Genomic DNA, 25,723 nt, shown 5'->3' on the forward strand with positions numbered 1-25,723 from the left:
GGAGCAGATAGATCTCTCAGACGGAGCTGAGCTCCAGATATCTGAATGCAAGGATTAGGAACTCGGAAAAAGAGAACAAAATCTTTCTATCAGCTGTTGAGAAAATCAATTTTGTTCTATCTCCAACCGCAGCAAGTGAAAATCTGCAGAAGCTGGAACTCTTTTAATGCAGGAACAGCATTAGTACTCTTTTCCATAGATTCAGCCCGGCCTGCTGAGTTCCTCCAGCATTTTGTGTGTGTTGCTTGTTCTACCTCCTCTTGTTCTGGACTTTTCTACACGTGAGGACATGTTTTGACCCGTTCTGTCTTGGTACATAATGATATCAAACACCTTTATCCTGGGCAACAAGTAGCCTTCAAATCACAAATATGCCAGACTCTAGTGAGTCAAACTGCTGCCCTTCCCTTCATATTCATTGGCATTGCCATAACCGAGTTCATCACCGTCCGTCACTTGAGGGAGGGTTCAGCGGAAATATTTATGTAAAATACAGAAACTGGTTGTACCTGTTTGCATTTTGGTGATGCAAAATTTGCTGGAGAATTTGCAAGTGGGAAGAAGGGGAGTGATATTTGGAAGTCTGACTTTTTAAAGCATCATTTAGCAAGAAAATTGCACACAGTGACATACAAAAGTCTGGGCACCCCTGCTCAAAATTTCTGTTCCTGAGAACAGCTAAGCGAGTAAAACAATGACCTGATTTCCAAAAGGCATAAAGTTAAAGATGACACATTGTTTAATATTTTAAGCAAGATTACTGTTTTGCATCCATCATTTACAGTTTCAAAATAATAAAAAAGGAAAAGGGCCTGAGTTTGGACACCCTCCATAGTCAGTGCTTAGTAACAACCCTGTTGGCAAGAATCACAGCTTCTAAATGCTTTCTGTCGCCAGCCAAGAGTCTTTCAATTCTTGTTTGGGGATTTTTGCCCATTCTTCCTTGCAAAAGGCTTCTAGTTCTGTGAGATTCTTGGGCCGTCTTGCCTGCACTGCTCTTTTGAGGTCTATCCACAGATTTTCGATGATGTTTAGGTCAGGGGCCTGTGAGGGCCATGGCAAAACCTCCTGAGGTAGTCCATTGTGGATTTTGAGGTGTGTTTAGGATCATTATCCTGTTGTAGAAGCCATCCTCTTTTCATCTTCAGCTTTTTTACAGACGGTGTGATGTTTGCTTCCAGAATATGCTGGTATTTAATTGAATTCAATTTCCCTATACCAGTGAAATATTACCATGCAACTGGCTGTAACACAAGCCCAAAGCATGATCAATCCACCCCCTTGCTTAACAGTTGAAGAGGTATTCTGTTCATGAAATTCTGCACCCTTTTTTTCTCCAAACATACCATTGCTCATCGTGGCCAATAAGTTCTTTTGTAACTTCATCAGTCCACAGGATTTGTTTCCAAAATGCATAAGGCTTGTTTAGATGTTCCTTTGCAAACTTCTGATGCTGAGTTTTGTGGTGAGGATGCAGGAAATTTTTCTTCGGATGACTCTTCCATGAAGGTCATATTTGTGCAGGTATCGCTGCACAGTAGAACAGTGCACCACCACTTCAGAGTCTGCTAAATATTCCTGAAGGTCTTTTGCAGTCAAACGGGTGTTTTGATTTTCCTTTCTAGCAATCCTACGAGCAGTTTTCTCGGAAGGACTTCTTGGTCTTCTGACCTCAAAATGACCTCCACCATTCCTGTTACCTGACATTTCTTAAGTACATTACGAACTAAGGAAATGGCTAACTGAAAACTCTTTGCTGTCTTCTCTTGCTTTGTGGGCATTATGTATTTTAATTTTCAGAGTGCTAGGCAGGGACTTAGCGGAGCCCATGGCTGCTGATTGTTGGGCCAAGGTTTGTGGAGTCGGTATTTATAAGGCTTTGAAATTTGTAACACCTGGCTTTTCCACAATAACGGGTGGGACACTTTAGAAACTGTTGTAGGAGGAATTATCTGGCAGAGCTAAGTCAAAGATGTGATAGGGATTCGATAGTTAGGGGAACATAACTAGAAGAGGATTAACGTCCTAGTGGTAAGGCTTGCAAGTGCTAGTGGGAGAGTCAAACTAAAGTTGCAGGCAGAGAGGGAGCCAGAATGACAGAACAAATAATGGAGGGGGTTAATTGAATTGAATTGGCTTTATTACTTATATCCTTCATATACATGAGGAGAAGAAACATTTACATTACGTCTCTGACTAAATGTGCAATGTGCAATTTATAGTCATAATAAATAGTGTGTACAACAGGCAGTCAACATAACATAGAGATACAGGATGAATCAGGATGAATTAGTCAGTCTGATGGCTTAGTGGAAGAAGCTGCCCCAGAGCTTGCTGGTCCTGGCTTTGGGATGTCTGCACCACTCTCTGCAGAGTCCTGCGATTGAGGGAAGTACAGTCCCCATACCAGGCAGTGACACAGCCAGTTACAATACTCTCAATTGTAGCCCTGTAGAAAGTTCTTAGGATTTAGGTCCCTATTTCAAACTTTTCAATGCTCTGAAGTGAAAGAGCACTGTTGTGTATTTGTCACCAGACAACCAGTGTGTATGGAACATATATTATTATATTGTAGCCATTACAGGAACTTGGCTCCAGCCAACAGTCTGAGGAATTTAGAGCGACAAATTTTTCTCTAGTGATCGCAGACTATGCCAAGAAACAAAGCTTGATATGTTAAGTGATTTTAGTTTTCCATATATTGACTGAGACTCCTATACCGTAAAAGGGTTAGTTGGGGTAGAGTTTGTCAAATGTGCCCATAATCGGAATGTAGAATTCCCAATGTAGAAATGTGCAATAGGCTGTTAGGAAATGATCTAGGGCTGGTGACACAGAATAGTGCTCATAATGCCATGAGATTCCAAGTAATTATGGAAAAAGAGAGGTCTGGACCACGGGTTGAGATTCTAAATTGGAGAAAGGTCAATTTTGATGGCATCAGAAAGGATCTGACAAGTGTGGATTGGGACAGGCTGTTTTCTGGCAAATGTGCACTTGGTGAGTGGGAGTTCTTCAGAAGTGAAATTTTGCAGGTGTAGAGTTTGTACGTGCCTGCAAAACTAAAAGTAGAAAGGTAACTGGTGCAGGGAACCTTGGTTTTCAAGAAATATTGAGGCCCCGGATATTTTGTTCCTCTAAATACTTTAGACAGTTGGGTGCTACCAAGACTCAGTAATGACTGCAATATCGTAATTCCACACCGTGAGCTCATCCGACAATTTTTTCAGTTGTCTTCTCTTGGTTTTTAAAAGCTTCCCAATAGTTTCTGCTCTTTTGTTTGCCATCTCTTTGGCTTTTATGTTGGCTTTGGCTTCTCATTTCAGCCACGGTTGTGTCCTCCTGCCTTTCCAATGCTTCCACTTCTTTGGGATGTGTCTATCACTCAGCTCCCGAGTTGCTCCCAGAAACTCCAGCCATTGATGCTCCATCGTCATTCCTACCAGATTCCCCTTCCAGTCAGGTTTGGCCTGCTTCTCTGTCACAGAAACGTGGAGAAGGTCAGAACAGAAACATGCCCACTCTGGACGATCAGAATGGTAATCTGTACGGGAGACAAAATAGATGGGGGAGGTTTTAAATAGCAGTTTTGCATCCGTATTGACTCAGGAGATGGACACAGAGTCGATAGAGGTGAGGCAAAGCAGCATCAACTTCAGAGACCCTGGACAGATTACAGAGGTGGAGGTATTTGCTGTCTCAAGGCAAATTAGTGTGGATAAATTCCCAGGGCTTGAAATGTAGATCCCTGGCACCCTGTGGAAGGCAAGTGCAGGAATTGTTGGGATCCAAGCACAGATATTTAAATCATCCTTAGTGACAGGTGAGGTACTGGAGGATTGGAGGACAGACAATGTTGTTCCACTGTTCAAGAAAAGCTCTAAAATTAAGCTAGGAAGTGATATGTTGGTGAATTTCACAGCAGTAGTGAGAAAGTCATTGGGACATATGTGTAGGAACCGGATATATAAGTATTTGGATAGATGTGGACTGATTAAGGATAGACAGCATGGCTTTGTGCATGATAGGTCATGTCTAACCAATCTAATGGAGCTACTCGAGGAAGATATCAGGAAAGTGGATGAAGACAAGGCAAGTGGATGTTGTCTACATGGACTTTAGCAAGGCACTTGACAAAGTCTCATATGGGAGTTTGGTCAAGAAGGTTCAGTCACTCAGCATTCAAGATGAGACAGTAAATTGAATGAGACACTGTCTTTGGGAGAAGCCAGAGTGTGGTAGCAGATGGTTGCCTCTCTGACTGGAGGCCTGTGACTAGTGGTTGCAAAAAGGATCAGTGCTGGATCTGTTGTTGTTTTTCATCTATATCAGTAATCTGGATAGCAAATTTGTGGATGACAACAAGACTGGTGGTGTAGTGGACAGTGAGGAGGACTATCAGGGCTTTCAGTGTGATCTGGACCAGGTGGGAAAATGGTTTGAGAAATGGAAAATGGAATTTAATGCAGACCAGTGTGAGTTGTGGCACTTTGGTCTGACCTACCAAGGGAGGTCTTTCACAGTGACTGATCGGGCACAGGGGAGTGTTATAGCAGAAAGGGACCTCTTGAAGAAGAAAGTCCTTAATTCACTGAAAGTGGTATCATAGTTAGATAGAGACGGAAGGGAAGATTTTAGCCCAATGGCCTTCATGAACAAAAATACTGACAACAAAAGATGGATGTTATGTTGACTTGCAGAAGACATTGCTGAAGCCTAATTTGGAGTACTGAGTGCAGTTTTGTTCACAACCTACAGGAAAGATGTAAGGACTTTGAAAGAGTTCAGAGAAAATTCACAAGGATGTTGCCATGTCTGGAGGACTTGTGTTATAAGGAAAGATTGAACAGGTCAGGACTTTATTCCTTGGAATGTAGCAGATTGAGGAGAGATTTGATTGTGATAGAGGGGCATAGATAGTGTAAATGCAAGCTGGCTTTTACCACTGAGATGGGGTGGGATTACAACCAGAGGCCCTGGGTTCAGGATGAAAGGTGAAATGTTAAGGGTAACATGAGGGGAAACTTCTTCATACGGTCAGTCTTCCGGGTGTGGAATGAGCAGACAGCGCAAGAAGTGCATGCAAGCTCAATTTCAACATTTCAGAGGTTCATGTAGGTACCTGGATGGTAGGGGTATGGGAGTGGGCAGATTAAATAGTTCAGCACAAACCAGATGGCCCAAAGGGCCTGTTTCTGTGTTGTAATTTTCTACAAGAATCTGAAATATTACAAAAATTCACTCTGTCTTTTTAACAGCTGTGGAGACCAACCATTCACCTCAACAGGAATTTTTTATATAGCGTTAAAACTGTGGCACTTAAAGTTAATAATACATAAAAAAAAATCCCAGATGCACATCAAGAAAGACTATTTGTGTGAGACTGTTTCAGTTACTGTGGGGCCAGGCACCCATGCAGCTTACCAGGAACAGAGAATAATACCAATGGAGAGAGTCCAACTCAGCCAAGGTACAAATTGGAGATGGCAGAAATGCCCCATTCTTATAGAAACAGGAACAGCATTAGGGAATTGATGGTCATTCCAGACTGTGCCCAGTCAGGAGATGATTTATCTGTCCAACCTGGGTTTAACCTCACTGTATCAGTGTGATTCCAGATCAAACCTTAGCAACTCAAGTAATCACATCTGAAATGTTGTCCTAAACCCATTGATGGATTTTGTAAATCTTTTACAGGTTAAAAATGAGAAGGAATTTATCTCCAGGAAGCTCAAACATGGCACACCAGTTTTGTTGTCTCTGTCCAGATATTTAAGAAGTGGGGTGAGGGATTCAATCGACCATCCTTCCTGCTCAGACTGTGGGGAGGGATTCACTCGATCATCCTTCCTGCTCAGACTGTGGGGAGGGATTCACTCCGTCATCTGACCAACTGGCACGCCCGTCATTTTACACAGGAGAGAGGCCGTTCACCTGCTCAGACAGTGGGAATGTATTCACTCGGTCATCACAATTGAAGGTACATCAGCACATTCACACTGGGCAAGGCCATTCACCTGTACTGTGTGTGAGAAAGGATTCAGTCAGTCTTCCCACCTGTGGACACACCAGTCAGATCACTCTGGGCAAAGGCTGGTGATCTGCTGAATATCTGGGAAAGGATTCACTCAGTCATCTGACCTAATGGCACACCAGCGTGTTCACACTGGGCTGAGGCCGTTCACCTGCTCACAATGTGGGAAGGGATTCACTCAGTCATCCCACCTGCACAGTCACAAACGAGTTCACACTGGGGAGAAGCCATTCACCTGCTCAGTCTGTGGGAAGGGATTCACTCAGTCATCCACACTACAGAGTCATCAGCGAGTTCACACTGGAGAGAGGCCATTCACCTGCTCAGAGTGTGGGAAGGGATTCACTCGGTCATCCCAACTACTGGCACACCAGCAAGTTCACACTGGGGAGTGGCCTTTCACCTGCTCAGAATGTGGGAAAGGATTCACTAAGTCATCCAGCTTACTGGTACATCAGCGAGTTCACACAGGGGAGAAGCCATTCAGCTGCTCAGTGTGTGGGAAGAGATTCATTCAGTCATCTTACCTGCAGAGTCATCAGCGAGTTCACACAGGGGAGAAGCCGTTCAGCTGCTCAGTGTGTGGGAAGAGATTCACTCAGTCATCCCACCTACAGAGTCACCAGCGAGTTCACACCGGGGAGAGGCCGTTCACCTGCTCAGACTGTGGTAAGAGATTCACTCAGTCTTCCACCCTACAGAGTCATCAACGAGTTCACACTGGGGAGAGGCCGTTCACTTGCTCAGAATGTGGGAAGAGAGTCACTGATTCATCTGCCCTACAGAAGCATCAGCGAGTTCATACTGGGGAGAAGCCGTTCACCTGCTCAGAATGTGGGAAGAGATTCACTGATTCATCCACCCTACAGAAGCATCAGCGAGTTCATACTGGGGAGAAGCCGTTCACCTGCTCAGAATGTGGGAAGAGATTCACTCAATTATCCAATCTACAGAGACATCATCGAGTTCACACTGGGGAGAAGCCGTTCACCTGCTCAGTCTGTGGGAAGAGATTCACTGATCCATCCACACTACTGAGTCATCAGCGAGTTCACACTGGGGAGAAGCCATTCACCTGCTCAGAATGTGGGAAGGGATTCACTCGGTCATCCTACCTACAGAGTCATCAACAAGTTCACACTGGAGAGAAGCCGTTCACCTGCACAGAATGTGGGAAGAAATTCACTTGGTCATCCACACTACAGAGTCACCAGCGATTTCACACCGGGGAGAAGTCGTTCATCTGCTCAGACTGTGGGAAGGGATTCACTGACTCTTCCACCCTACAGAGACATCAGCGAGTTCACACTGGGGAGAAGCCATTCACCTGCTCAGAATGTGGGAAGGGATTCACTCAGTCATCCCACCTACTGGAACACAAGTTAGTTCACACTGGGGAGAAGCCGTTCACCTGCGCAGAATGTGGGAAGAGATTCGCTCACTCATCCAACCTACATAGTCATCAGCGAGTTCACACTGGGGAGAAGCCGTTCACCTGCTCAGAATGTGGGAAGAGATTCACACACTCTTCCACCCTTCAGAGACATCAGCGAGTTCACACTGGGGAGAAGCCGTTCACTTGCTCAGAATGTGGGAAGGCATTCACTCAGTCATCCCACCTACTGGCGCACCAGTCAGTTCACACTGGGGAGAGGCTGTTCACCTGCTCAGACTGTGGGAAGGGATTCACTCAGTCATCCAACCTACAGAGACATCAGCAAGTTCACACTGGGGAGAAGCCGTTCACCTGCTCAGTCTGTGGGAAGAGATTCACTCAGTTATCCCAACTACTGGAACACAAGTCAGTTCATAGTGGGGAGTGGCCATTGTTATGAATCCCTAGGTTTCGTTTGATATGGACTGTCATTTTAAGAGAGATTTAGAAGGTGAATCAGTCTGACTTGCAGCTTGTTTACATCACTCGCAGCTTGTTTTGTTTTAACCGAGGACACAGACTCTCAGATTCAGATGGAGACGGATGAAAAATGGAAGGATTGAAACCAGGGAACTAGTGGCCAAAGGTCACTGTTTAGAACTTTCCTGTGCCCACAAGGGTGGGTTAATTATCCATTCACTGTACATCGAATGTGTGGTTGTCACCTTGTTTGATCCATAGACGTGTATCTGATTTGAGGTATCCTGTGAAGTCCACTTATGTGTTAACCCTTGCCTGGGTGTGACGTGGTCATTCATTTGAAGATGATACCCCTCATGACAAGTCACTTTCGGTGATAATTTGTATGTAGATTTGTAAAGATGACTGATAAAATCTACAGCAACTGGTCTCTCATTTTACCACTGTGGAACCTGTAGAACAGACAGACAGACAGACAGACGTACTTTATTGATCCTGAGGGAAATTGAGTTTCATTTCAGCCGCACCAACCAAGAATAGTGTAGAAATATAGCAATATAAAACCATCAATAATTAAATAATAATAAGTTAATCTTTGCAAGTGGAAATAATTCCAGGACCAGCCTATTGGCTCAGGATGTCTGGCACTACGAGGGAAGGTTAGAAAAGTTTGATGGCCACAGGCAGGAATGACTTCCTGTGACGCTCAGTGTTACATCTCGGTGGAATGAGTCTCCGGCTGAATGTACTCCTGTGCCTAACCAGTATATTATGGAGCAGATTGGAGTCATTGTCTAAGATGGCATGCAACTTGGACATCATTCTCTTTTACGACACCACCGTCAGAGAGTGCAGTTCAACCCCCGCAACATCACTGGCATTACGAATGAGTTTGTTGATTCTGTTGGTGTCTGCTACCCTCAACCTTCTTCCCCAGCACACAACAGCAAACATGATAACACTGGTCACCACAGCCTCGTAGAACATACTCACCATCGTCTGGTAGATGTCAAAGGACCTCAGTCACCTCAGGAAATAGAGTCGGCTCTGACCCTTCTTGTAAACAGCCTGTGTGTTCTTTGAGCAGTCCTGTTTATTGTCAATTCGTATCCCCAGGTATTTGTAATCTTCCACCATGTCCACACTGACCCCTTGGGTGGAAACAGGGGTCACCAGTGCCTTAACCCTCCTCAGGTCCACCACCAGCTCCTTAGTCTTTTTCACAGTAAGCTGCAGATGATAAACGTGGGCTATAAACGTGCAAGAGCAGTGTGTGGTTCAGTGCTTTGCTCAAAAACACTCACACTGCCTCGGCTGAGGCTCGAAAACATGACCTTCAGATCACTAGTTCAACACCGTAACCAGCTGGCCACGCACCACACATTATGACCTAGTGAAGCAGGCTGTGCTCAAAACTTATGAGTTGGTCCCAGAAGCATAAAGGCAAAAGTTTAGAAATTTGAAGAAACCTGTGAAACAGACTTATATGGAATTTGCTTATGAGTAATTTGTGTGTATTGCCCGCTGGTGCACATATAAAAAATATAAATAATGATTTTAACAGCTTGAACGAGTTGGTTTTAACTGAAGAATCCAAAAAGTGTGTCCCTGATGACATAAAGATGTATTTAGATGGAAATGATGCTGCCACTATGCAGGAGTCTGCTAGATTAGCAGATCAGTTTGCTTTAACTCATAAGGTTATGGTTACCCTGAATAAGAGTTTCGAAAAGAGTAGCAGGGATAACCAGGGTAAACCAGAAATTAATGCTGGGATTTGTCACAGTTGTCAAGTTTTGGCTAAACCTCATCAGGTCACCCCAGTGGCCCCACTCCGACCTATACCTGCATTCTGTGAACCCTTTTCTAAAGATATAGAGAATTATGTTGGCCCATTGCCAAAGCCTAAAGCTGGCCATCAGTATCTGCTAACTATTATGTGTACTGCGTCCAGATTCCCAGAGGCAATGCCTCTCAGAAATATTAAAGCTAAAACTGTGGCGAAGGCTCTTACTGAGTTTTTTTTTACTTTATTCGATTTGCCTCAAGAAATCCAGTCTGATCAAGGAAGTAATTTTACATCTGGGTTATTCCAGCAGGTAGTTTATGTACTGGGAGCAAAACAAATTACATCGTCTACATACCATCCAGAATCACAAGGGGCTTTAGAAAGATTTCACTATACCCCCAAAACAATGATTAAGACATACTGTGTTGAAAATGGAAACAACTAGGATGAAGGAATACATTTGCTTTTGTTCGCAGTAAGAGAGTCGGTTCAGGAATCATTGGGCTTTACTCCATTTGAACTCGTATTTGGACGCAGAGTGAGGTGACCTTTGACCTTGTAAAAGGAGCGGTGGATTGGTAGGGATTTACATGTTAACTTGTTAGACTATGTTTTAAATTTCAAAAATAAACTACACCAATTCTGTGGTCTAGCGAGACAAAACTTAAAGATTTCTCAAAACAAAATGAAGTGTTGGTTTGATAAGCAGGGTTGTGAAAGAAAATACCAGGTGTGAGATAAGGTGCTTGCCTTATGTTGACGAATCCACTTCAGGTGAAATTCAATAGACCGTATGAAATAGTCTCTCAATTTAATGATGTGAATTATGTTATTACAACACACAACCTACGTAAACTAACACACCTGGCACACATAAATATGATAAAGCCTTGTTTTGACAATCAGGCACCATCTGTGTGTGTTGTTGTCAAAACATATGAATCTGGCAACCCTGAGCTTGAAACAATTGACTCGTCTGAGACTTTTTACAAGCCAAACGTGGTCCCAGTTCGGCTAATGAACTCCGTTGTTCCAGAAAACATTGATAACAAGTCGGCTCATCTGCAGCCAAAGCAACAACAACAGCTGAAGGAATTAATTCTGAAGTTTAAAGATTTCTTTCCCGATGTTCGCAAGCAAACCACGGTCTCATTACATGATGCAGATATTGGTCAAGCCAAACCGATTAAACAACACCCATATCGCATGAACGTAGAGAATGTAAATTGGCTGAGCAATTGTTGTAAGCGTGGAAACAGATTCAGTAGGTCTCAGGGGCACAGATTATGGGAAGGTAAATGAAGTAACAAAAACAGATGCCTATCCTGTCGCTAGGATAGATGATTGCATCGATAAAGTTGGAATAGCTAATTTCTTACAAAGATTGATCTGTTGACAGGGTATTGGTGTGTTCTATTGACGGACAGACATAGAGAAATTTCTGCCTTTGCGACACCATCTCGGTTGTATGAATACAATGTTTTGCCTTTTGGAAAGAAAAATGCTCCAGGAACATCCCAGAGAATGATTAATTTTGAAATTCGAGGGTTAGAACACACAGATGCCTATATTGATGACTTAGTCACAGGGAGTGACACTTGGGAAGAGCATATCTCTGATTGGTAAGAAGGCTCAGAAGGTTTCTGGGAATGGATGGATATTATCGTAAGTTCTGTAAGAACTTTGCTGCTCTCGCTCTTCCTCTGACTAATCTCCTGAAGATGGGTGAAAAGTTTGTTTGGACTGAACCTTGTCAGGAGGCATTTGATCGATTGAAAGATATTATTTGAGATTAGGCCGATCAATGTAGTATTCTCAGCAAATTTAATTAGCAGATTGGAGCTGTGGGTGGCAACACAAGTCATGGGTGCACAGAGAGTAAAGGAGAGGGCCAAAGTGACAACCCTGTGGGGTATGTGTGCTGAGGGTCAGAGAGACAGAGGAGATGGAGCCCACTCTTACCACCTGCTGGTGATCTGACAGGAAGTCCGGGATCCAGCTACACAAGGCAGGGTGAAGGCCGAGGTCTCTGAGCTCCTTGTCGATACTTCATGCCTTTGTATGGCTTCTGCTCTGCCCATGACTGCAAGAAACTGCAGAGAACTTTGGAGAGCAGAGAACATCAGAGAAACAAGCCTCCACTCCATGGACTCTCCCTACACTTCCCCTCCCTCGGAAAAGCAGGCCATGTACACAAAGAACCTCATAACCCGGACATTCTTGCTGCAAACCCGCTCCCACATTGGCTGAGAGATACAAAAGCCTTAAAGTGCGTAACACCAGGCTGAAGAACGGCTTCCTGTCTGCAGTTATAAGCCAAATGAATGATAAAATGGACTCGGCCTCACAATGTAACTCGACGTGACCCTGCACCATATGTCTATCTGCACCGCACTTTCTCTGCAGCCATAATACTTTTTTACAGTTATTTTTTTGTTGTCTATGAGCTCAATGTACTGTTGTAATGTATCGATCTGTGTGGATGTTACATCAGGCAAGATTTTCACTGTAGCTCAGTACGTGATGATAATAAACAAATACACCACTTTAATTGTGTGGAAATATTAGACAGACTGAGCTTCTGCTCCGGAACCACAGAAGGAAACTGACCAGTTGTCATTTCTGTGGAAAGCAAATATATGGAAAATGCTTCAATCTCACATTACGATCTGCGGTAACTGGGATCAGGTGACTGGCGGTGGGTCTCCCATATCAATATCAGAATCAAGTTTAATAGCACCAGCATATGCCATGAAATTCGTTGTCTCTGCGGTAGCAGTAGAACCTAATTAACAAAGGATCTTAACAATTGTGACTTAAAGTAAGTATATATATATATATATAGTACAAAAATATTAAAAAAATGTAATAAGCTATTCTAATTGTGTAAATGTAATAATCTAATTTAATTGTGTGGAGCTATTTGATCCGGATCTCACTGCGTTCTCTGAAAGGGACAAAGGTGAAGCTACACGTACACGTCGAGCAGTGACCCGCAAATACTGCAGATCTGCAGAAAAACGTGAACAGGAAACGGGATCAGGTGACGGGTGGAGGGTCTCCCTCCTGAACTGGTGACTCTGCTCCTCGGCCCTAACATGCTGCCCGACCCATCCGCCGCATTCCCCACATTATTCCATATTTACACCAGATACATGTCTACTTTTCCACACCATATCTACCGCGATCCCTTTCCCTCCACCCCCAGGTCACAGAGTCACGGGCTCGATTCCCATCCCCTTTTTCAGAGACTGGGATCACTGGTTCAACCGGTAATGATGTTCTGCATTTCAATGTGTTCACTTCTCAGTCCTCGATTCTCTAAATGACATTTAGAGTTACCACATTTGATCTTTCTTCAGGTTATGACCCCACCTCTCCAGGGATCAGTCAAGTGAATCTTCATTGCACTCTCTATAACAAATACTCTCTAACCTCATTGTTTATGGAATTAATTTCCATCTTCTGCAGCTCCGTGTTGCCCCAACCATTGAGCTCCCACCCCTGTCACTATTTTCACCTTCCACCTCCCCCCTCACCTGAATCCACCTCTCACTCCCCAGCTCATGCCCCATCCCTACCCCTCACCTCTTTTCTCTGACTATTTCCCCTCCACTCTCAGTCCAGAGGGAGGGTCTCGGCCCGAAATGTTTACGGTCCATCTCCCTCCACAGATGCTGTCCGACCCACTGAGTTCCTCCGGCAGTTTGCTCTTTGGTCTGTATAACCCGTGTTAATATGGGGAGCGGGATTTTACACCATATTGCAGGGTTAGGGTTAATGGATTTTTCGGTGAGACGACAACATTAATCAGGGGTTTCATCACTGAATCCAGTGTTGTGGGACGTAAAGTCCCCTGTTATGTGTACGGCTGTGCCGTGTTGTTGGTGGAGTGGGCAGCGTGGTGTTTGTCTCGATTCGGGTCACAACACCAGAATTGCCAGCGGGATCCACACACAGTGTATTAGTCAACAGAAAACCTCTCGTCCCTGCAGTCTTTGTCTCCTGGTAAACTCAACACCCTGACAGTGTGGACCATAGATACCCCTTCCTCTCAGAGTCAGGGAATCACTCAGACAGCTGATCGCTGAGAGGAATTATATTTATTGGTCATTAAAGTTCGCCCAGATTCGTTTGGACGGATTTGATGTGGAGTTCGGGGTGTCACAGTGACAGGCCCGGACGGCCGAACTCTCTCCGTTGTCCAAACATCCTTCCAGGTGAGGCGACACTTCACCTGTGAATTTTCCGGGGTCGCCCGTTGTGTCCGCTGCTCCCGATGCGGCCGCCCCCACACTGGTGACACCGGCTCCTCCGCAGTTGTGCGGGGTAGGGGTGTTTTTTTTAACGGGTGTCGATATTTTTCTTCCCTTTTGTGCGGGGGGGAGGGGTGGGTTTTGGGGGTTGATGATCGGGATGCCGTCCTTTCTGATGCGGGGGGTGGGGAGGGAGTTTCAGTTTTTTCTCTCTCTGAACGACTTTCACGATTTCTTTGTTTCATGGTTCTCTGGAGAAGGAAAAAAAACTCAGCGTTATTTATGAATTCCTGCTTTGATAATAAATTAATCTTTGAACCATCCACTCCGAGCGGGACTTCCCGGTGTCCAGACATTTCAATTCCGATTCCCATTCCCGTTCCGACGTGTCATCCCATCCCTTGCCAAGATGAGGCTACCCTCACGGTGCGGGATCAGCAACTTGTATTCCGTCTGGGTGCCCCCACCCACCCTGATGGCATGAATATCGATTTCCCCTTCCGGTGAACAAATTTACCTCATACCCCTCCGTCCCACTCCCTCTCATCCCCTCTGTCTTTGTACGTCCTCTCACCTGCTTATCACTTCACTCTGGGTCCACTGCTCCATCCCTTTCTCAATATATTGAAGTGTACCTGTGAGTGTCGATACTCAAAATATCCTCACACGTCTGGTGTTACATGGTTCGACCTTCATCCATCCAGTTTAGTGTTTAAATATATAAAAAGTTAAAGAAGCTTGAATCTTTACATAAATTATTATCGCAACTAAACGAATAGAAAATATTGTATTTCGGAAGTGACAAATGTTAATGGGAGGAGAGCAACCATTTGGGAGGTTTGGAAATGCATTTCATCTCGTTCATTGTCTCACTAAGTTACTCTTTTTTCCTATCAACACAAAGAGAAAAAAAGCCTCTTTTCAATCAACTACAGTTGGTGGAGCGAGGCCAAGGAGTTAATCAGCTACTAATGATATGAAATGACGTAAAGCTCTCTTGTAGCCTAGAATTTTTTTTTTCCATTTGGCTTCCAAAACAAAACTAAATTTAACCAGGTGTAGAAGAGGATTTTGGATGATTAGCTTGTATATTTTTCTTTCATTATTTTCGACTGTTAAACATGGGTTTCGATGTTCATTCCGTGCTTAATATAGCTCCTTCCTGGAATCCAATGGTATCCATTGGAAAGAGCGGAAAAATGCTTGCATTTGTTTACAGGTATTTCCCAACTTCCTTGGACAACGGGACGAGCGAGAAGGAATTTCACAAATACCTAAATAAAAAACAGTCACAGCTCCAGGATTTCACCAAAAACAATCAAATATCCTAATGTTATTAGTGGTATTTCTCCCGACCAGCCAACACCCCCGCTTCTGTAAAATTCGCTCTATTTAATATGCGGGGTTGTTAAATTCCGCGCTTGTTTATATTGACTTTTTTACAGAGGTGTCAGAGCGGCGCTGCTGTGAGCTCTGGTAGCACTGCACCCCTGAATGTATGAGATAGTACAGTGTTAAATGCAAAACCCTGAGCAGTGTCGATGGTCAGAGGGATCTTAGACTCCAAGTTCATCGCTCCCTGAAAGAGACTGCACAGATTGATCGGGTGGTTAAGAAGGCAAATGGCATGGTTGTCTTTATTAGTTGAAGCACTGAGTTCAAAAGTCATGAAGTTGTGTTGCAGCTTTGTAAAACTTGTTAGCTCACATCTGGAGTGTTTCATACAGTTCTGGTCGCCCCCATTCTCAGAAGGATGTCCGAGCTTTGGAGAGGGCGCAGAAGAGGTTTACCAGGATACTCCATGGATTAGAGGGCATGAGCTGTAACGAGAGGCTGGACAAACTTGTGTTGTTTTCTCCAGAGCGGCGCAGGCTGGGGTGAGACTGGATGGACGTTTACAAGATTACGAGAGGAATAGGTAGAGTGGACAGAGGGTATGTTTTTTCCTGGGGGTTTGAAATGTCTGACACATTTAAGGTGAGAGGAGATGTGAGGGGCAAGTTTGTTTATTTCCACTGAGTGCTAGGAAGCTGGAAACTATGCCTGGGATGTTAGACCCCACCAGTCAGGTGATCCCATTTGCCCCTCCCATTTATCCATAGATGTAACAATCTCTTTGTGCATGTTCACAATCTCCAGGTGTGTGGTCACGCATCCTCCATGTCGTGTTGGGGAAATCTGATGTTGGCCACTGAGTCCCGTTAACTTCCCCCCAACTGGCCTCGTTTCCTGAGGCTCCTCACATTTGACCTGGAGCTTTATGGCTGTTGTGTCTTCTCCCGGACTGGGGTGGGTGAGAAAGGAGAACGTCCCAGGTTGTGGGGATCTTTGATTTCACTGCCTGCTTTACCGAGAGACTGGGAAGTCTCGGGCGAGAATGTTTCCTGTGATGTGCTGATCTGGACACAAGGGCACACATGCAACCTCTGCCAAGGCTCGAACTAGCAACCTTCAGATCTCTAGATGAACGCCTTAACCACTTGGCCACGCGCCAACACATGTGATAGTAGAACACTAAAGAAAACACAATGTTTCCCTTTAAATTATCCTGGTACCAATTTGTTTCTTATTCCTGGAAATGTGTTCAGTACCGTTGTTGCTAACAAGGTGTACATAAGCAATCTCAGGAATGATCGGCTTTATGTATGAGGAGCATTTGATGGTTCTGGACCTGTGCTCAATGGAGTTCAGAGGGATGGTGGGGGTGGTGGAGGGATGTATGGTTAAGTAAACCTACTGAATGCTGAAAAGCCTGGATACAGTGGACATGGAGTGGATGTTTCCATTAGACAGCGAGTCTGTGATCTGACAGCACTGTCTCAGAGTAAAGATGCTTCTCTTTAAAACTGGGATGAGAAAAAATAAATTGGCCTTAAGGTGTCTGATCTGTGGAATTTGTTGCCACAGAGGTTGGTTGAGGCTCCAATTTGGATATATTTGTGACAGATTAATATATTCATGATTGCTGAGTAGCTTCAGGTTTACAGGAGGAAGACAGGGATATGGTGTTGGAATAAAAATCAGCCGTGGTTGAATGATGGGCAGACCAGATGTATCGAATCACCTAATTCTGTCTTATGTCTTACCATGACTGAATGATGGCTCCTTCTTATCCCATATCGTTCTGTGAGATGTGAGGGACAATAAAAGATTGTTCACTGAGATCGTTAAATCTGCCTTCAGTGTTTAAATTTCAGTGAGTTTTGTTCTTAGTAACATTAAGCAGAAAAGTTTAGTTCTCCTTTTCATTATTAATGTGCTTCATTGTCTCTCTGGTTAAAGTTAGACCTGTGGTGAGAGATTTATTGGAAGAAAAACACCAACTGGAGGCAAACCACGACTGAAGACGAGGGAACAGCAACAAGTGTACCAGCCCGAGGACTGAGAGCACCGACTGGAGAGAACCCATCTGACTCGGAGATTCCAGTGATTCAGTCAGGAGAATGTTTGGTGAGTCTCGTTTACTCAAACACTGGTCCTTTAGATATTACATACCTGTACAAAGGAAGGTAGGTAATAGTGGGGAGTGAGACTGAATGTGCCCAGAAGAACCAGTTATGCCTCTGTCAGACCCAGTTGCAATCAGTCCCGGTCTGGTAATGTGCTTCCAGCAGCCCAGCCCTTTGAAACCACTCCCATTCCCTCACAGTGGTCACTCAGTTCAAGATCTTACATCCTCTGATGCAGCTTTTGGTCAGTTCTGAGTGGGGAGAGGGAAAGAGAGGGGAGTGTTTATACTGACTGTCTTTCAAAAACATTAATTGTTTGAACTTGCTGCAGACTCTCTACCCATACCCAGTACTTTCTCAACCAAATTATTGACATAGATGACAAGTAGCAATGGGCATAACCTCAGGGAACGTCACTAAGCACGGGACTCGAGTCTAAGAAACAGTCTCTCACCATCACCCTCTGATTCCTACCACCCAGCCATTCCCAGGCTCTGGGGCTCTGTAACAAACTCAATGTTAACAGGAAGATTAGTCAGTGATTAAGATGATGAGAGAATTGTGGCCTCCTGAAAGGACATGCGAGCTGAGCTGTCTGATTCATTGGACCAGATCCACCCTCGTTGACAACGTAATTTACCCCTTGCCCATCCACCCACGTCATATCACTCACAGTACCCCAATTACCCTCCGTCCCGCCAGTGGCCCTACACCCTTCTGACCATTCATCCCACACCGACACATAGACAGGCCCCCTTCACCCACGTCCACCCTCCCAGCTTGGGGAACCACAACAAACTGATCCCGCGATCCCGACACAGTGCAAAACTAACACCAGGGATGCAAGACTGGAGAGCCCCGGAGCCTCCAGCTGTCCGGCTCGGTCCCGGCCCTTTGCCACTTGCAACCGGCCCTGAATTTACACAAACCCGAGATTAACCCCTTCCTCACCGCCACCTGAACAGGAGAAACACCCGCATCAGCTGGGGTTGAGCTGCAGTTGGTTCCGGTATGTGTTAAAGCTCCCCGCTGTCGGATATGGAGACCAGAATCGTACGCGGTAAAACCATATAACAATTACAGCATGGAAACAGGACGTCTCGGCCCTTCTAGCCTGTGCCGAACGCTTACTCTCACCTCATTCCACTTACCTGCACTCACCCCATATCCCTCCATTCCTTTCCTGTACATATACCTATACAATTTTTTTTTAAATGACAAAATCAAACCTGTCTCTACCACTTCCACTGGAAGCTCGTTCGACACAGTTACCACTCTCTGAGTAAAGAAGTTACCCCTCGTGTTGCCCCCTAATCTTTTGCCCCTTAACTCTCAACTCATGTCCTCTTATTTGAATCTCCCCTACTCTCAATGGAAAAAACCTGTCCACGTCAACTCTGTCTATCCCCTCATAATTTTAAATACCTCTATCAAGTCCCCCCACAACCTTCTACGCTCCAAATAATGAAGACCTAACTTGTTCAACCTTTCTCTGTAACTTGGGTGCTGAAACCCAGGTAACATTCTGGTAAATCTCCTCTGTACTCTATTGACATCTTTCCTATAATTTCGTGACCAGAACTGTATACAAAACTCCAAAATCTGGCCTCGCTAATGCTTTCTACAATTTTAACATCACATCGCAACTCCAATACTCAATGCTCTGATTTATAAAGGCCAGCATACCAAAAGCTTTCTTCACCACATGAGATTCCACCTTCAGGGAAATATGCACCATTATTCCTAGATTTCCTCACACTGTCTACAAGCTCTCTCTATTTGTGAACTAACCACTTCTCTCCTAGTCTCTTCAATTTCATTCCCACCCCCCAACCATTCTAGTTTAAAGTCTCCCCAGTAGCCTTCACAGATCTCCCGCCAGGATATTGATCCCCCTAGGTTTCAAGTGTAACCCGTCATTTTTGTACAGATTACTCCTGCCCCAAAAGAGGTCCCAATGATCAAGAAACTTGAATCCCTGCCCCCTGCTCCAATCTTTCAGCCACACATTTATCCTCCACCTCATTCCATTACTACTGTCACTGCCGCGTGGCACAGTCAGTAATCCCGAGATTACTCCAGCCCTCCCTTCTTGCTCCCTCTCTCCCTCACTCTCAATTCTCCCTCACCCCTTCCTTGTCATCACAAGAATGTTGCCAGGTCTGGAGGACTTGTGTTATAAGGAGAGATTGAACAGGCCAGGACTTTATTCCTTGGAATGTGGAAGATTGAGGGGAGATTTGATGGAGGTATACTACAATTATGAGGGTTAGAGATGGGGTAAAAGCAAGCTGGCTTTCTCCACTGAGATGGGGTGTGACTATAACCAGAGGCCATGGGTTAAGGGTGAAAGGTAAAACGTTCAGGGGAACATGAGGGGAAACTTCTGCCGGGTGAGATTCCAAAGAGATCACCAGCTCGTAACCCAGCACGCATGGAAAGCGTGCAGGAGAGCCGGCTGGATTCGAACTCAGGACCTTTCGTCCCGAAGTCTGGCATGATGCCACTATGCCACCAGCCAGGCCAGGAGATATTGACATGGCATTGAAACTGTGGCACTGTATATTAACATTACATAAAGGAAAACCCTAGCTACACGTCAACAAATGCTATTTAAGTGAGAGGGTTTCTGTTACTGTGGGGCCAGACACCCTTTCAGCTCAGTGGGAAGAGGGACTAATTCAAATGGACAGAGTCAAACAGAGCCAAGTCACAGATTGGAGATGGCATAAGTGCCCCATTCTTATAGAGCATCAGAGAGTTTGAGGGTCGTTCCAGATACCAGCACTGTGCCCAGTTAGAAGGTGATTTCTCTCTCCAACTTGTGTTGAACTTCACTGTAACAGTGTGATGTCAGATCGCACCTTAGCAACTCAAGTGATCTCATCTCAAATGTTGTCCTTCACCCACTGATGGATTTTTAACTCTTTTCACAGGTTAAAATCGACAAGGAATTTGTCTATGGGAATTCAAACACAACACACCAGTTGTGCTGTCTCTGTCTGGATATTTAAGGAGCAAGTGATTCAATCCGCCACCCTTCCTGCTCAGACTGTGGGAATGGATTCACTCAGTCACCTCAACTGAAACTACATACTGGGCACGGCCATTCATTTATTCTGTGTGCGGGAAGGGGTTCAGTCGGTCTTCCCACCTGTGGACACAGCAGGCAGTTCACACTGGGCAGAGGCTGGTCATCTGCTGAATTTGTGGGGAAGGATTCACTCAGTCATCTGGCCTAATGGCTCACCAGGGAGTTCACACCGGGCAGCGGCTGTTCGCCTGCTCAGACTGTGGGAAGGGATTCACTTGCTCATCTAAACTGAAGGTACATCAGCGTGTTCACACTGGTGAGAGGCCGTTCACCTGCTCAGACTGTGGGAAGGGATTCACTTGCTCATCCACACTAAAGGCACACCAGCGAGTACACACAGGGGTGTGGCCATTCACCTGCTCTGAATGTGGGAAGGGATTCAGTAAGTCATCTGATCTACAAAAACACCAGCGAGTTCACACTGGGGAGAGGCCGTTCATCTGCTCGGACTGTGGGAAGGGATTCAGTCATTCATCCACCCTACACAGTCACCAACGAGTTCACACAGGGGAGAGGCCATTCACCTGCTCAGAATGTGGGAAAGGATTCAGTCATTCATCCACCTTACAGAGACATCAGCGAGTTCACACTGGGGAGAAGCCATTCACCTGCTCAGAATGTGGGAGGGGATTCACTCAGTCATCTGATCTACATAACCACAAGCGAGTTCACACTGGGGAGCGGCCATTCACCTGCTCAGTCTGTGGGAAGGGATTCACACAGTCGTCCAAACTATTGGCACACCAGTCAGTTCACACTGGGGAGCGGCCGTTCACCTGCTCAGACTGTGGGAAAGGATTCACGCTGTCATCTAATCTACTGAGACACCAGCGAGTTCACACTGGGTAGAGGCCGATCACCTGCTCAGTCTTTGGCAAGAGATTCTCTCGGCCATCTCCACCAAATGTGCATGATTGTCAAGTCAAACTTGAGTTTCAGGAAGGTATCAAGGAAGAGCAAGAATTCACTCGCAGAGAGGACGGAACCTTCTGCCTGAGGGCGGTTTCTGCCCAGAACATTTGGGCGGACCCCAGCGTCACAGTGGCAATCCGAGAGCAGCGTCACATCCCGCGGTAAAATGCCGAACTTTAAATAATTGTTGAGACTGTTTCAGGGAGAGAAGCACGGCTGTCACTGCGTTTGGGTGAACTCCGCCATCGGGATCATCGCACACAGGCACTTCTTGAAAACGGCGCAAGGCTTAAGAAGAGCTCGCGGACCTTCAAAAGGGTTCACCCAGTTTGGAATCATAACGATCCAGTAGAGAAACGGAGGTGCATGTCCGAAATCGTCTCCGAAGTTCGACAGGCAGCCAGTTTTTCACCTGATCCTAATGCTAATGTCACTGCCACTGCCTTATGACTTATGACTAACCTTGACTAGACTAATGACTGACTTACCGCTGGTTATTTATGACTACTGACTAATAATTATTAACTGCCACGCTTGCGAAAATAAAAATAAAAAAGGAAAAAGAAGGAAAGCTGTTTGGTCATTGAGTGGAATCCAGTTAAAACCTTCGGGTAGGCGTATTCAGTCCCTTTCAGGTGGGGAAGCTGCACATGGGAGCAAGAACTCCGACTTGACAGTGAAAAAGTGGTTGACAGTGAAAATACTGCTTGACAACACTGTTTGACCAGGAAACAGAAATCTGGGAGCTTTGAGCAGGAACAGCAAGAGCAATAACCTGGAGTCCTGAAAAAGGAAGGAAATCAAGTTCAGATAAAACAACATCAAAGCATCACTAAAAAGTTGTACTCTCACCTGTGAAGCGGTACAACATCCTTGAAAGTAATTTTGATTCGGATTTCCAGTATCATTTTTTAATTTTTCATACATCGATAAAACTTCCAGGTAGAGCTTAGTTAGTTGGAGACAGAAAAAAATAAACACATAGCTTTTTTCACGTGGCTCTGGAAGTTGATTAATTTTCAGCGTACATTGATGATCAATATAAATATATGTTCCTGCAGTGAGATTTGCTTTACTCAGCACGCGACCGAACGGAAGTTGTGGCCACAGAGAAACAGAGAACAGAGGGAAACAGAGGGAAAGAAACAGACTGTGACGGGGCCTCGGGATGTGAACAAGGATAAAGCCGGAGATATGCGTGGACAACGAGGGAGCAGGTCGAAGATGGAGTTGAAAAAGAAGGAAAATAATGCACACAGGCTATATTTCAGCCCGATCACGTCTCCCTCACGGTGAAACTCACTAGTCTGCAATGAGATTAAATTCTGTTCAGAACGAGACCGGACGTGCGGACAGAGAGAAACAGGGAACAGAGGAAACAGATTTTCACGGGACCCAGAATGTGAATGGAGTTAAAGAGGCAGATAGGAAAGGACAAAGCGGAGCAGTTCGGAGATGGAAAAAGAGTTGGAAAAGTAAAGAAACACACTTATACACACACACACACACACACACACACACACACACACACACACACACACACACACACACACACACACACACACACACACACACACACACTCCGCTATGTTTCAGTCTGATCACGTTCCCCTCTCACCGGCGTGGGGGAAGGAGTGAGCAAGGACAACGTGAGAGGTATTGGGAGTAAAACACCGTGAGCGTCACTGAAAAAGCTGAATCAGAAACAAAGGAGAGAATGGAGAAAAGGGAGAGGATTCTTCCTAACTGGACCAACCCAGAGCAAAACGCTGTCAGATGTAACGGAGATTATTAAAATAAAACCGGCGGGGCCTGACTATAAACCCTCCATCCCGGTGAATTACAGCTGAGGTCACAGGTGAACGCGACTGTCAGCCAGACAGAGACCCCGGCAACGAACAACCCTACAAACGGGAGTACAATAGAGGAAGGAAGAACTAAAGTATATCAGTACAGTCCAGTTCAGCAGAGGGTCAGAGATAACGACCAGGACATCGGCCGCTGCCATTCCCAGCAGGTAGCGAGTGATGCATTTGGAGAGACTGCACTTTCCTCGGGACAGGATAACAATCGCCACCAGGTTAACTGCAAGGGAGAGAGAAAGGAACAGAGAAATTACTGACCTGTCTGGGCAATAGAGCAAAATATTATGATTAGACATCAACTTATGTTTTTTCTCTCCTACAAATGGTGGAAATTGGACCCAGAACATATGAACCCGCTGACGGTGTGCAATATCGGCGTGACAGAGAACTCTCCGCGACTTTTGTAAATGGGTTCAATCTGGGGAATTCCCAAACCAGATGACAGATGACAGCTGGTTAAACGCTTCCTGGCCGCAGTAAGGAATGGGTATGATATACCAACGTCACTGGCCTGAGCATCACAGGAATGAAATGAAATCCACATCGGCGGTTCCCTCTGCTCATATTTCTAACATAAGTGAGCCATTCGCGTTGTTCTATCACCCACTCAGGCAATTCACAGTCGATTCATACGGACAGAACAGAAGGTCGGCTGGCTCCCACGGATGCAGTGTAGCCCGGTGTCCTCCTGTGCAGACATTTCGATTCGCAATTATTACGGGATATCGAGACAGCGGAGAGGATTTCAGTCAAAGGCAGCATCTCGGCTCCAGTATGGAGCGCTGCCTGCTGCGAAAGCAATGGGATTAACATTGTCAGCGCCTTCTGCCCATGAGTGAAATGCGGGGACTGGGCGGGTGACTGTGGAAACAAGTAGAGACAGAAACACTTCAGAACATCGGAATTAACTCTCAGACTCTGCCGTTTGCAGGAGTGACAGCGGCTTACCGGGAATTCCAACGGCTGAAATAACAGGGTAGTAAATGTTTTCTATCCGCCAGATTACTGGATATCCCATTTGACTGACGCAGTGAACGCGATTGCTCTGAATTCCACAGCTCGGCAAGACACTCTGGGCTGACGTACTGCAACAGGCTCTGATTTATACAGGGGATCGATCTCCAGTGACAAGGTCCCACCTCCCACCATTGTTACTGAACAAACAAATTACATCACCGGCAGTGTCTCAGGTGAAAATACTGTGGTGATGTAACGCGAACACGTCAATATCATTAGCATTACCTCATTGAGATCCCTTTGCGCAATTCGAGTAAAATGTGTAGTGAGACCAATAAGTGAGCAATCAGCTTCATTTACCACATTCCACAGTTGTATTGACAGAGATTCCAACTGTTCCCATTTTACAACCTGAAACTTTCACTGTGGTTCTCTTTTCAAAAGCATTCAGGAATCGATGTTTCCAGCATTTTTTGCAATTATCTGTGTCACGCCTGTTGTTTCATCTACAAATAGATCCGGTTTCCCCTCAGTGTGCTCTGGATCCAGGGACACATGAAAACCCTCCCAGTCTCCTCCTGCGGACTTCAGTCTAAAATTTTTCACTTTTTCTTAGTTCAGCAGTTCCACTTTGGCCGCTTAGACACCAAACCCTTCCCACCCCGTCCGACTATGTGTCAGCATTTATAAAACATACTCGTTCTGTACACAGACTCTCGGTCCAGTTCTCCTTCAACCCTGGACGACATCTATGTTTACGTCATTTTGATCACCTCCCCGAGTCCAGAGCTGCCACGGTTCCCTCCATCTTTGAAACTCTTTTCCACATCTGTGTATCTATGTTTGTGTGTGTGTGTGTGTGTGTGTGTGTGTGTGTGTGTGTGTGTGTGTGTGTGTGCTTTTGTGTGTGAGTGTCGGTTTCATTGTATGTGCGCAGGTGTATAGATATTTGTGTGCAACTCTTATATATCACAAAATGTATATGGATAAAATTTGTTATTGCTGCTGTGGATTTTGAAACGGAGAAGTGACGGACAAAGCCGCTGTTGAAACTGCCTGAGGAACAGTTAGTGTGGTTTTCATTCTGTATCTGTCAGTCTCTGCTGCAGTGTGAGAGGGTGGGTGTTATTCCGCATCTATCCATCTTGGTACAGTGTGAGAGTGTGGGTTTCATTCAGAATCTGTCAGTCTCTGTTACAGTGTGAGAGTGTGGGTTTCATTCAGAATCTGTCAGTCTCTGTTACAGTGTGAGATTGTGGGTTTCATTCTGAATCTGTCAGTCTCTGTTACAATGTGAGAGTGTAGGTTTCATTCTGTATCTGTCAGTGCCTGTTACAGTGTGAGAGCGTGGATTTCATTCTGTATCTGTCAGTCTCTGCTGCAGTGTGAGAGGGTGGGTGTTATTCCGCATCTATCCATCTTGGTACAGAGTGAGAGTGTGGGTTTCATTCTGTATCTGTCTATCTCTGTTACAGTGTGAGAGTGTGGGTTTCATTCAGAATCTGTCAGTCT

The 25,723-nt window shown here is 45.2% G+C and overlaps 1 protein-coding gene across 1 annotated transcript in view; it reads left to right on the top strand.

The window, feature by feature from the left end:
* LOC132386638 (zinc finger protein 208-like) overlaps positions 1-21,984 on the top strand; it is a 44,122-nt gene extending 22,138 nt beyond the window's left edge. Inside the window, exons 3-4 of the mRNA XM_059958933.1 lie at positions 6,112-7,772; positions 20,741-21,984. Coding sequence (XP_059814916.1) covers positions 6,112-7,772; positions 20,741-21,326 — 2,247 coding nt within the window. The 3' untranslated portion in view covers positions 21,327-21,984. The remainder of the gene's footprint in view (positions 1-6,111; positions 7,773-20,740) is intronic.
* Positions 21,985-25,723: the final 3,739 nt, after the last annotated feature.

Source organism: Hypanus sabinus, unplaced genomic scaffold (assembly GCF_030144855.1).
Source record: "Hypanus sabinus isolate sHypSab1 unplaced genomic scaffold, sHypSab1.hap1 scaffold_124, whole genome shotgun sequence".
Taxonomy (NCBI): domain Eukaryota; kingdom Metazoa; phylum Chordata; class Chondrichthyes; order Myliobatiformes; family Dasyatidae; genus Hypanus; species Hypanus sabinus.